Source organism: Elaeis guineensis, chromosome 10, assembly GCF_000442705.2.
Source record: "Elaeis guineensis isolate ETL-2024a chromosome 10, EG11, whole genome shotgun sequence".
In the NCBI taxonomy this organism is placed as follows: Eukaryota; Viridiplantae; Streptophyta; class Magnoliopsida; order Arecales; family Arecaceae; genus Elaeis; species Elaeis guineensis.
In genome coordinates this window covers 28,923,016-28,936,134 of record NC_026002.2, presented here as the reverse complement: position 1 = coordinate 28,936,134, position 13,119 = coordinate 28,923,016, and the positions used below count along the sequence as shown (strand labels likewise).

Genomic DNA, 13,119 nt, shown 5'->3' with positions numbered 1-13,119 from the left:
AGTTTCATGGTCCTCATTTTCTTGTCCCAAGATTATCTCAAGCAAACAATGATTGATTTTTAGAAAAAAAAATAATTTAGTGATCCAATTAGCCTAATTAGATGGTTTTTCTATTGATCACATGTATGTAGAAATATTTGTTATTTTTGATGAAGCATTAGAGTTTCAAGTAAATTTTGTCATCTGTTTGTTAGATCCTTTTCAATATCTAGTCAGCTATATATTTCTATAAGTCTTTTAGAATTCTATATCTTTAATTTAATTATTTAATTATGCAAATATTCTTTATGGTATCATAATATTATACATCATTATTATGGATGTATTTTTATACTGCTAAAAAGTTATATTAAGCATGTTAAAATGTTATGATACATGCCGATCGGGTTGTAGCCCAAATAGAATGGGGCTTTATTTCCATGCGATGGATCCGGATTCAAAACATGCATGCATCGATTAAATGAGAGAGCAGATGTCTTATGTCTTGGTCAGTCACACGAAAATACTACTTAGTCTATTTGATGGCTTGATTAGCATCGAGATGATGTACTTACATGAGAAAGAAGAATTCTCTCGATCTAGATGGGGAGAACCGACCATTTTGATTGTCCTGTAACGAAGTCTTATGACTTGGATGAGTCGTCCGTAAGACGAAAGTCATTCGAATCGAACATTCTTCGGTGGAAGGAGATTCTTATGGTTACGCCTAGAGGATTGCTAGACGGATCGCCCCCTCTTTCTTTTATGTATCAAAAAAAAAATATTATGATACATAATTATTTTTTATAATTAATTAATAACTAATATATTTGTTATATCATGCTGATGTAACTATTCCTGTTTGATTAACGTGATGTTGAATTGGTAATCCAATAACTTGGTCACTTTGTTGATTCAATTAGTGGTCTAATTTTTTTATAAAAAAAAGATATGGAGGTGACAATGTGATAATCATATTGTAGCAATCATTATTGCAATAGTGATAATGATGGAGACAACGATAGAGATGATGATCATAGAAAATGGTGAATGTAGTAATAGTGATAATGTTAAAATATATAAATTTATTATTTTAAAAATACTGAAAGTAAGAATTTATTTTTTTATTATTTTTAAAATAATTAAAATAAATTTTAAAAAATAAAAATAATAATACCAAATATATTTTTTTATCTTGATTTTTGTGATTTTATATTTAAAAATATAAAGTACGAAATAAAAGATGCCAAACAAGCCTCAGTTTTAATATAACTTATAAATTATTCTCTTAAAAATATATGATTCATAAATTAAAAAGGGACTTATTCTAAACTCTTATTTCATACGTTCTATAGAGTGATTCTAGAATGGTTCCACGGTCATTATATAGAAACACAAAATGTTAGCCTCGTAATGATTATTTTGTTTTCCATGTCTTTTATAGCGATTACAAACTAATGCGCCAATATGTATGTGGGCACCATATGAAACATGAATTTTATGTTTTAATGCCACTAAATTTGATTTCATATGATCTGTATTGTGATCTAGCATGGTTTTGTGATAACTATATTGAATGCAAAATCTAAAATCTTCTCATAATCAGTCAGTTACAAGGGACTTGTCATCAGATTTTATTTCTTATGTTTCATATAGTGGTCTTAAAAGGCTTTTACAGTCTATATGGAAGCATGAAATTGGAATCCTGTTATAATTAATGAATTAGATGTGAACCAATCATCAAATGTCGTTTCCCATGTTTTATATAGTGATAATAGATAGTTGTATGGTTATTATATTTGTGAAAAATATATGCAAACATGAAATTTAGGTTTTGATATAATTATTGACTACAAAAAGAGTTCTTGTTTTAATACTTTATTTCATATGTTTTATATAGTAATCACAAATTCTATGGTTACTATATGGAAGTAGGAAAATTAATTACAGTCCTCAAACAATAAAGAGACATGTTATCAAATTTCATGTCCTTATATTCCTTGTAGTGACCAAAGAATGGCTTTTGGCTTAGCGTATAGAAACATGAAATTTGGGCATTGGTACAATCAAAAAACCTATGCAAGGACCGTGGACAAATTTTATCTTTTATGTTTCATATAATGAATACAGAATAATTTTGTGGTAACTATACGAAAACATAAAATTTTAATTTTATTACAATCAAAGATTTATAAAGGGACTTGCCATCAATTTTTTTTTCCCGTGTTTCAAATCACGATACCAAAAGGTTTCAATGGCCCCTATACGGAAGCAAGAAACTTGAACTTTAATACAATGAACAAATCATGGAAGAACCTATCATTAAATTTCAATTCCATTTTCATACAGTGACCATATGATGGTTTTATAGTTCCTGCAGTGATGAACTAATACATTATGATTCACTAAGGTTCTCATTTGGTTTGATTTTGTTGCGTGATGGTAGGATAAAAAGAGCGTCATTACAAGAATTTACCATTCAATAATGATGCAATTAGAGGGGGAAAAGTTCAGGATAAGTAAGTTGAACAAGGAAACCAAGAATACACTTTTCAGATTGCAACTAGAGAGCTGGGAGTTGCTATTTGCTCCCTTTATATATTGGTGTAGATGATGATGATGCACATTCTCATCTTAAATTGGTTGTTGCAGATGATAAGTGACATCATAGCATCAAGACTCCAAAAGAAAACGCACAGACACACACACACACACACATGCCTGGCTTATTAAATTCTATTAAATTCTAGAAGCAACCTTCGACATTAATCGAGTTAATTCCCTATTAGTGCATTTTTTCTAAGAACATAGATAAAATAAGCACATTTGTTGGTTGAACAACTAAACCAAGCTTTGCCACAAACCAAGAAGGTGAGCGGATGAAGATTAGATGATGACAGCTACAACAGTAGATTGACTTGATGGTGGGCACGGGCATGTTTAAAAATTTGCCAGAATTTGTGATGCAAGGGCAAACAATTATGCTCAAGAATGTAAGAAAATCTACAAATAGTTACAACCTTGATAGCATGTTATGTGAAAGTATCCACACGGCAACACCAAACAAATTTTAGTTCGTATACTAAGAGGTGAATCAAGCTCTCAGCAAAAATAGCAATTTTAATCATCATAATAACAAACCATCAGGATCATGAAGAAAAAACAATATAACATCAACCGGAAATAAATTGCAACTACAATATGCTACTGCTGATTTAAAGTCCTCGGATATGGACTATCTGCCTAAATAATTAACCAAAGACGAATTGCAGGGCATATGATACATACAGATTGGAAGGCAGAAAGGCTGCTGAAATAAAAGAATAACTTTAGGGTTGTTATTGCATTTAAAAAACAACTTACACAGTCCTTATAATTTTGAGTTAGCTTGAGGACTTTGATGACATAAACCGTCTATTTTTGCGAGCATCCTCTAATAAAAGAATTGGTGAGATCATGTTTTCATCTTCATAACTGAGCTGGGAAATCTGCACACTTATTGTCTTTCCCATAATATAAAAGAGTATATCTAATTCCAAACATGTGTTTACATCAGCCGGATGTTTTAAGAATATGTAGAATTGCCATTTGGTGAAACCTGGAGGAAGGATTCACCACAGTTCTTTCACAAAGCATGGCCTGACAGTTTTTACAGCATCATTGATAATATTGTACAGATAAATAACAACTACAATACCTGAAAATAGAAGAGAAAATTTGCAGTTTCAGATACTAATGAAAACTTTAAAACAATACAAGGTTGCTATATAAGGAGGACTAATAATCATAAGTAGCTTAAGAAAACAGTGGCATGTATTGCACTAGAAGAGAGGTGAAAAGAAAAAAGAAGGTAATTGCTGCAGCAGAGAAAGTTGATTTGTAACTAAATTTGTTGTCATTCAAAAATATTGCAAGAACAAAATCTTATATATAAAAAAGTGACCCAGCCATTACTCCATAGGACTGCAAACAATTAATAATGGACAAACTATTATAAAGTAAAGAACATCGACTTTTAGGGAAACCCTTGGAATTCTAACTTGGGTTTCTTTCTAAATCATTAGAAAGAGAAGCCTTGTTTCTCCTCTTAGGAGTTGGAAACTACATACATAAATATGACATTTGTTTACTGATTTAAGACAAACACAGCTCAGAGACGAGAAGTACCTGTGCTGACTTTTCACTGTTTTCACTCGAGATCGTGACACAGATTTTTTGCTGGAATACCTAAATGAAAGATTAAATCAGCATCAACTGCATGAATGCAAATATTACTATGATAAAGTGTGCAAACCTCTTCAAAATGATCCAACTCTGGCCGTAGTTCAGCCTGAATAGTATCTGATTTCAGCTGCACATCATGGGAAACTAGCAAATGGTCCTTTAGTTTACTAAGTACCTGAAAACAAGCATTGAATTATGCAAAGAAAAGATGCTTCTGTTCTTTACTTGATAAAACGGATAAATAACTACCTATAACCACTCCTTTGTACATGTAAGTTAAATACCTGCAATAACAATCAGCAGATGGTCCATTTGTAAACCACATGTGTGGGACAGCATAACCAGCAGGACAAGGACTGATTTTCTCCAGCATGCATAATACTTATCAAGGAGAGCTCTTTCATTCCCTTAGTAGCCGGAATCTTTATACCTAGAGTGATGGACCTGCTTTGGAATTTTCTTGGAATCCCAAACCTGGCTCGATTTCTAAGTGCTTCCTTACTAGAACTATTTCTAAAATATCCACTTCAGTGCACCCTATCCCGCATCCACTCCCAGTTCTGGAAACTAAGATCATTTCCTTGATTTAAGTATTGGATATGTAAAATCAAGAGTCCTAAATAGGAACGGAAGACTGCACCAAGGAGGTCTTTGACCTTTGGCACCTTCAACTGGTCAGTATCAGGGACATTCTTAAAATAATAGAAGCATGGACTCAGTATTGCAAATGACAGAACATTCATGTTGAGGTATGGTCCAAGATCAGAAGTGGTAGGGATCTTGTTGTATGTTAAGCCCTCATGGTCCTGTCCACCTTTCAACTCGAGTTTCCAGGTAGAACTTTGTCATGGTATCAGAGCCCACGATCCCTCTTAACTTCCGATGGTCACACATCCTCACTTTAATCCATGTGTTGCCTCTTGTTCCAGGTTCAATCTCTTGGGCTCTACACATGATAGGGTTGTTAAGAAATAGTCCCACATCAAAAGTGGAAGGGATCCTTGTGGTGTTTAAGTATTCATGCGCCTATCCACCAATAAACTTGAGTTTGTGAGTCAGACTTTATCAATTCAAGCATTCCCCTTTCTTTGATTGGTAGGTAGCATACATTCAAGTGTGGGATCTAAACTACATGAAGAACAAGAAAGCAAATACAAAACAAAGCCCAAGACCATAAATAATAAATTTCATTTTTAACACTAGAAGACGGAGAGAGAAAAGTTCCACTCAAAATCAAGCTGATACCTCATTTCTCCCAATAGAATTCCCTAAACCCTCATTCTTATCAAGTCTTTTTGTCCTTATATTAGTTGTCCAATTAATGTGCTGGAATGTTATTAAAAGCTCCTGTCAGGAACTTCAAAAGCCATGAGGTCATTTTCTCAAAAATACCCACAAGGTCCAACGTGACTCAATCAAGTCAAGCCACAAAACATCACTGCCAGTCCAAGGAATTCTACAAACAAATGGTATTGACATGCTTAGCAACTTTGAAGATAATAATGTATGTTGAAGTTCAGAAATACTTCCTCATTCCAGTAGCATCCAACAAGGAAAACAATAATTTTTCAGGCTGGTACCTTAATACACTACCACATGAAAAGCATAACTGGAAGAAATGATTGTATGCTCCACTAGAGAAACAGCTGAACCTAAAATGGAACATGACATGAGTAGCATACAACATAAGAACCATAGAACCTGGGATTTGTGTTAAGTGGTTACGATACATGTACACCTGGGTATTAGTGTATGCCAAAAGCATTACCACCCTAGCCTTTTCCCATCAAAAATGGTTCAGCTATAAAGCATTACTTCAAGTTGAGAACAGATTTTATGACCAGCTGTCAACTCAACACTTCAGAAATTGGTGCAAAATTCCTAGCAAAGGCAAATATTGACAAGGGAAGGCCTGCTATGAAACCTGTATGGCCAATTAGTTGTTAGGAACATCTACCTTATTATCCGCAGTTAAATCTCAGGCAAACCAAGAGGTGACCCTCCAAAATTCCCCTAGACTTAGAAAGAATCTAGACAAAAGAGAAAGGTGACTTTTGATGTTGGAAGCCATGAGCATAGATGAGTCTCCAATTGGTTGAGCAAATGGTAAACAAATTATCTTGTAATAAGAAGGATCAGGTGTGGATTCCAGAGCATGTCTATGTATGAATCTGTGCATCTGTGTCAGTCTGAGTTTACCTTCACATGTTACAGCATAAGCAAGCAATATTTTAACCAAAATACAATAATGAAGTGAAAGGATGATGGCCATATATAATATTTCAAGTAAAATTTGAAAAATTATCTAAAAAATGTTCCTCCTAGTGAGGTTCAAATCCATCATAGCACATACCAGTTTAAAAACATCACCAGTATGAAAAATTTCCAGTCCTTGAAATGTCACACATTGGCATTTTTGTAGAGCTAGAGAAATCCGCATAATTGTACAAAGAACTCTAATCTTCTGTTTCATCTGGAAACAAGAAATGACAATCAAATCAGTATAGCCATTCTACTAAATTGATGTATTATTGTATAGAGCACTAAAAAGAAAGTGAAATGAAGTTAATGAAGAGAAAAGAATAAAAGTGCAACAATGGAAATTCTATCCAAGGAACCTGAGTACATGCCTTGCCATATATGTAGTGTCAAGATTTAAATTGGCATTCTTTTATATGAAAATTTAATTATATTACCAATACTCTTTTCTTCATCTGTTTACTTTAGATATGCAGTACAGTGTACTGGTGCAGCACCCTGCTCATGCAGTAACTTTACAATGCACTCATATAATTTATAAAGGAATTTAAATGTGACTGATGTTCTAATAAATAGATTGATGTCAAACTCGTGTTTCAGCTTATCAGTCTGAAAAGAACATTATTTGCACAAATTAATAGTTCATGTAGAAGAGCCAAGTTCCAGGCACATCTCTGTTTCTCTTTCTTTGAGAATTATGGCAGGGGCACCATTTCAAAGAAATGATGTGAGAATTACCCAAAACTCATGAAGTAGCTTCCAGGGTTTGAACCTAGAAGAACCTTTTCCCAATGGAGGAATTCAGTCTGATCTACAGCACAGTCCACTAAAAGTGCATCTTTTTTGCAGATATGTTTGTCACAAGTGGGACTTTGTTAAGGACAAGAACCACAATTTCACATGAAGTAAATGTGCCCAAACCTCACATAAAAAATAACATATCAAGTGCTTATGTCAAAGCCATGGACTAAATAAATAAAATTAGGAAAGAAAAATGTAGACAACTGTACGTGTTTGTATCATGAAGTCTCATCATTGTGATGTCTAAATATCACAAAAGTGCGGGACTCCGCATGAGGTAGCGTGGTCAGGGTCTGCAATTATGATGAAGCATTTTTTATAAACATAATAAAATTCAGATTTTAGCACAGACATTAGATGAACATGAGCTATAAATTTTGATTATTCCTTGCCCATATGCAACAACTAAACGATGGTATGTAAATAAATCGGTTTAGATTCTCCAAGGCTAGAAAGGACTAAAAGTCAAAACATGAGACCATGTGAAGCACTAATACAGAGATACCTCCTCTGAACATTCTCTTAGAGAATCATGCTCAGCTCTTGGAAACTTTTTCCTGTGAAATCTAGCAAGTAGAGCAACAATCTGTGAATTGACAGAAAGCTATTTTCAATAAAATGTAGTTATATTGATCAACAAGGATTGAAATCATCTGCAACGAGTACCTCTATCTCTTCAGAACTGTAACCATGAAGATGCCCACCATTCTGTAGAAACATATAAAAGTTTTTAGGTGGCAAAGACTGCATATTGTGCTGTAGTTTAAATATCATTACAAAATAAGAATATTCCATGTTCAACAATAAAGTAACAAGAGTAACATAATGGTTTAAGGTTTCCATTTCTATGGAATCAACAACTAGTAAGGTCAAGAAAAAGTGATGAGACCTTCTTGCTTTTATATTTGTCTTCCTTAAAACAATCAAACAGATCCATGATTCGTTCTATGAAGGGTTGCTTTCTTCTATCACCAAACTGCCTAAAATTAAAGTGATTTAGATATTACAATCCCTGTAGTCTTAATTTAGGGTGTCCTCTGTAATAGTAAAGCTGGGTGAAAGAATACTTAGATAAATACAAAGAGACAACCGCCGGGATTCCTTAGTCAATAACTGCCTATTATAGTGATCTAAATACATCAGATAGGGCAGTCAGGATTGATCTGGTTCTAGCAAGACTAGAACCAATTCTGAACATCACTCAGATAGTTCAATGCAGCATTGCCTACTCCAGAAGGACCAGAACACCTTTGGATAATAAGTTCAGAATTAAATATGATTTTTTCCATATCTTCTGATTGAGTCAATCATGTCAGATTAAATCCTAGACCAGCAGTACGATCAGAGAAGATCCTAGTCACGCTGGGCATGAACCTGACTTAAATGTTTTGAGCATTGAGCAAAGTATTCACTCTTGGATCACAAATTGCTTAAACTTGTCAGAGATGTACAACTAATGGCATGTTTATTAATTTTTCTTTCATGAAATATGTTATTTGATCTTTAAAAAAAAATAATAGCAGATTTGGGATAAAAAAAGGAGTAGATAAACACCTTCTTTATAATAACATCAACATCATCTCATTTTAAATGAGAATTTGTTTTAATATTTTAATTATAATTATCTAGTATGGTCCATAATATCTCTAAGGAAAAAGATAAATGATCTAAGATGCAAAATTTGCCGTTACCACTTTGTGAGTTCATTAGGATGTTAACCCTAGACAAATGAGATCTTTTTGACTCCATATGCTTGTTAACAAACTTGCATATATATATAACACAACAGAATTTGTTGATTCAGTCACAAAGAAAGCTTCACTGAATAAAGTCAACTTTCTGAATACTTACTACAATATTAGGAAGCAAAATCTTGAACTTACAAATTCTCTGTATTTCCCACTACAAGATATATAAAGATAATTGGGCAAGTTACATCTAGATGCATACTCTTTGAAAATCAGGTCCTAAAGCAAGTACCTTGATTATCTTGTATGAGCGTTTGTGATAGGCCCTCTTGCCGATAAGTAGTCCAATATTATGAAGCAAGATTGCAGCTTCAAGGTACTCAAAATCTTTTTCATCCAAAAAAACTGCAGCTTTGCTCAAACAGTTAGTGAGCTCATCACATCTTCTAATACCATCAAAAAGCTCCTGGTTTTATGCATTCACTTCTTGTATGTCATATTGAAAGAGAAATAGAAGTTTGGAACTAAGGCTTCAAGTAAGAACCTTAAGAAAAAAAAAATGATACCTTGGTAGTGCCAACACACCGTGCAGCCATTTTCATCCTGTTATCACTGTCAAATCTCATTGCAAGGCCAATCACTGAACGCCACTGAACATTCGCATTCATATCAAAATCCATGCACTCGCTTGCAAGCATCTCAGAGATAACCCCTTCCCCTAGTGCATACCCAGATACCTCCATATTCTCAATGCCCAGAGCTTCAAAGATTTCCAGCAACAAGACAGCGCCAGCAACTATAAACTCCCCTCTCTTCTTTGAAAACCCTAATCTCTTCACTCCCTCCACCTCTCCCAACCCCAATCCAAGAAGCTTGTCGACAAGAAGCCTTAACTCCTCTCGACTGAACCTCCACTCCCTGCTGAATTCTCTGCTGCTCATAAGATCGTCGTAGCCACCTAGAAAGATCGCCCTTTCTATCGACCGGATGGTTCCCGAGGACCCGACGGTAACCTCGAATCCCAGCTCCCTGATCTTGATGAGTGGCGATTGATGGAGCGCCGACCGGATGTGGCGACGGAGATCGTCCATAGTTCCCTTTTTGACGAAGGATTCGGTCAGAGAAACGTGCCCTAGATTCAGAGAGGTCGCGAATTGAACCTTCCCGAGCTTCCCGACAACGAATTCGGTAGAACCCCCGCCGATGTCGACGGTGAGGATGGATTTCTCGTAGACGGGGAGGAATTGGAGGACGCCAAGGTAGATAAGGCGGGCCTCCTCCTCGCCGGAGAGGACCTCGACATCGAGGTCGAGGTTAGACCGGACGATAGAAAGGAGGTCAGCGCGGTTGGGGGCGTCGCGGACGGCGGAGGTGGCGACGAGGCGGGGAGGGCGGTGGAGGGGGAGGGAGCGGAGGGCGGTGTCGAAGGATCGAAGCGCGGTGAGGGCGCGGAGGAGGGCAGTGGGGGTAAGGGAGCCGTCGGGGAGGCGGCCGCGGCCGAGGAGGACGGGCTCCTTGAGGCGGTCGAGGGAGAGGAGGCGGCCGGAGGGGAGCGCGCGGGCGAGAAGGAGCTTGAAGGAGTTCGTGCCCATGTCCACGGCGGCAACCAGGCGGTGGTGGGGCGACGTCGCAGCCTCCATGGTCGGCGGAGGCGGCGGCTGGCGTGGTGGGGGGTGCGCGGGGGCGGCGCGCGGGGCAATGGGGAGTCGTTAATCTACGGACGGTATCGGGGGGCGGGAACATTCGAAGAGGGATGATCTGGAGCGTCGGTCGGTGGGATCAAGCATTGAGCGGACGGTGATGTTGGAGTATGGTGGGATAAGGCTGGCGTGAATGCTCCGCTTTCGGTTTGGTGTGCGGTGTGACCAACTGGTCTCCGCACCCACGCTCGCGCACCTTTTCACTGGTATGCTGGTCCAGCCAAATGTGGACCCTACAGATCAGCAAGGGTCTGATCTGGGGTGCCGTCAGGTGATTTTTAGTTATTACTGAAAAAAAATTTTAAAAAAAAAATCCCTCTGCATCAATTTGTAAATATTCGTCTCATATTTAATTATTATAATATCAATTTATATTTTTTAAATTATTATAATATTATCTAAACTCCTCTTAATTTGGATCGGAATTTATTGATGGCATTTACTTATAAATCAGCATGTACATAATTAGATGATGATTGAATTTATCACCATCATCATTCTTATGAACAAAACTCACTTCTAAACTCAAATCCTAATCCCATCCTCCCTCTAATCCACTTCTCTAAGATGGCCATATAGTCATTGCCACTCCCTAGCTACTAGGGTTGCTAATCCCATCCCTCCAACCATTCGGTCTTCCTCTTCTTCTCTCTCTCTTCATCTTCTCCTTCCTCTTCCTCTCTTTTCTCTTCTTAGAGAGTTGGAGAGAAATTTGCTATTTATTTATGTTTATAGATTTGAGAGACTAAATTTCATATTTTGGAGTCGCATTGGTTATTGGGGATCATTTCAGTGGTGCCAAATTTTTGCACAAATGATACACGAGCTATAGTTGCTTGATGCTATGGTCATAGTAAAATTTTTAAAACAACATAAAGCTATAGAACATGTAGAAATCTTATGAAATCCTTCTCATGGATACATATGGGGTGGTCTAATTTGTAGATGTTGTTCCTTCAATAAGCTATTATTTCGGAACCACAAGTGAAAGTTATAGCCCATCTTTATCAATATAGAGCACTTAGTTCGACTGTCCCATCTCTCGAAGGGCCTTCTTTATCTAATGGGGAACTAAGAGACGAAGAAGCGTCTGTTGCTCCTCCATCCTATCTCATCAATGAGTACAATCCTATCAGCTTTTATCTCGTTCACAAAGCAAACATACATACAAATTCTCACATTATGGTCATGTCATGTTTTGACTAATCAACGGCTAGCTATTTGATAGGAAGGACTACATATTTGTTCTTTTTGGTAGTATAATTGAAAGACTACCTTTGATGGCAAATTTTTTTGTGGGTGCCATATTTGAGTTTTTTAGTAGTCGATGCTTACGTTTCTGTGCTTCATAACGTTTTCTCTAAAAAATTGAGAAACAAAGGATTAAATTGTGATGCCTAAATATCAGAAAAATAGAGTGGAATTAGCCATCACAAAGAATGCAGAACAAAGACATTGTCATCAATAGGAGGGGGAGGGAGAGGAAATGTTATCACAAAGAATTTGTCATCACAAAGAATTATTTTTTTTCTACTAAAAAAAAAAAAAAGCAGAGGGGGAGGGAGAGGAAAAAGAAGATGGAGGAGGATAGGTGTAGGGGTAGCTAGAGAGGTCTGTGGAGGAAGGTTAGGGGTTATGTGGACATGTAGGGAGGAAGGTTGGAGGAGAAAATAGGATTAGAATTAGGGTTTGAGGATGTTTATTTATAGAGATGATGATGATGACAAATCTAATCATCCCGTAATTATCTCTATGTCAACCGACAAATAAGCATTTTCAGTGTACTATGCCTATGTCAGTTGATAAATAAGCACCATTGGCAGAAAGGTGAATAATATTACAACAATTCAAAAAACACATGATTGATATTACAGCAACTGGATGTATAGGATATTTACAAATTCATGCACATTGCAGAGGTTTTTCTTTCAAAAGAGAAAGATGGATCCCATCCATCTCCAATTTCATGATATTTAATTTCTTCAAATTGAAGACCAACATGCATGGCTTGTTAAGGCTCAAATTAAATCAAGCTTTGAAGTTGGTCCTCAACCAGTGAAATTATTTAAAATTTTAATTTGCCAATGCATTCAAATTATTATATTTCATGAAATGATAATATAAAAATTTTTAATTAATAAATAAATAAATTATGTTTGATAGAATGATAGCATATTTGATGGTATATTCTTTCTTGGATTATCTCTTTCCTCTTTGCAAGTAAAAGTGGTAATTGAATGAAATGCCAATTAGATGATGGCCCTATCCGATGCTATGAATCAAGTAATAATGAGAGACTCTTGCCAAGACCGAGGGTAGGATTGATTAATAGGGTAAGCATGGAAGTCAAACTGAAGTTGAGTGTTGGATAGGACTCTCTGCATCAGATCTCCATCAAGGATACGAAAAGCAGCTAAGATGGTGGCACTTTGCCAGATTTAGTATTACCATAAGGTGCCACACAAATT

At 36.4% G+C, this 13,119-nt stretch overlaps 1 protein-coding gene across 2 annotated transcripts; it reads right to left on the bottom strand.

Annotated features, from left to right (window-relative positions):
- Window positions 1-3,268: 3,268 nt before the first annotated feature.
- On the bottom strand, window positions 3,269-12,552 carry LOC105052566 (uncharacterized). Of its 2 annotated transcripts, none has more exons than XM_073244268.1 (8): window positions 9,518-12,552; window positions 9,244-9,417; window positions 7,930-7,971; window positions 7,769-7,849; window positions 6,557-6,676; window positions 4,274-4,378; window positions 4,147-4,197; window positions 3,269-3,676 (listed from the first exon to the last, which is right to left on the bottom strand). In XM_073244268.1, the coding sequence occupies exons 1-8, from the start codon at window positions 10,589-10,591 to the stop codon at window positions 3,668-3,670; spliced, it is 1,656 nt and encodes a 551-aa protein (XP_073100369.1). In that variant the 5' UTR covers window positions 10,592-12,552; the 3' UTR covers window positions 3,269-3,667. The 2 variants fall into 2 exon arrangements, with proteins under 2 accessions (XP_073100369.1, XP_010931714.1); XM_010933412.4 differs by having other exon boundaries at window positions 4,147-4,206; window positions 9,518-12,543.
- Window positions 12,553-13,119: the final 567 nt, after the last annotated feature.

Bases quoted from the DNA above. Each gene is read 5' to 3' on its own strand.
- LOC105052566 (XM_010933412.4), bottom strand. From the start codon at position 10,591: ATGGAGGCTGCGACGTCGCCCCACCACCGCCTGGTTGCCGCCGTGGAC. The intron at 9,418-9,517 runs GTATCATTTTTT...GCATAAAACCAG, and splicing joins GGTGTGTTGGCACTACCAAG to GAGCTTTTTGATGGTATTAG. The intron at 4,379-6,556 runs GTATGTGCTATG...GCTTGTTTTCAG, and splicing joins CTGGTGATGTTTTTAAACTG to GTACTTAGTAAACTAAAGGA.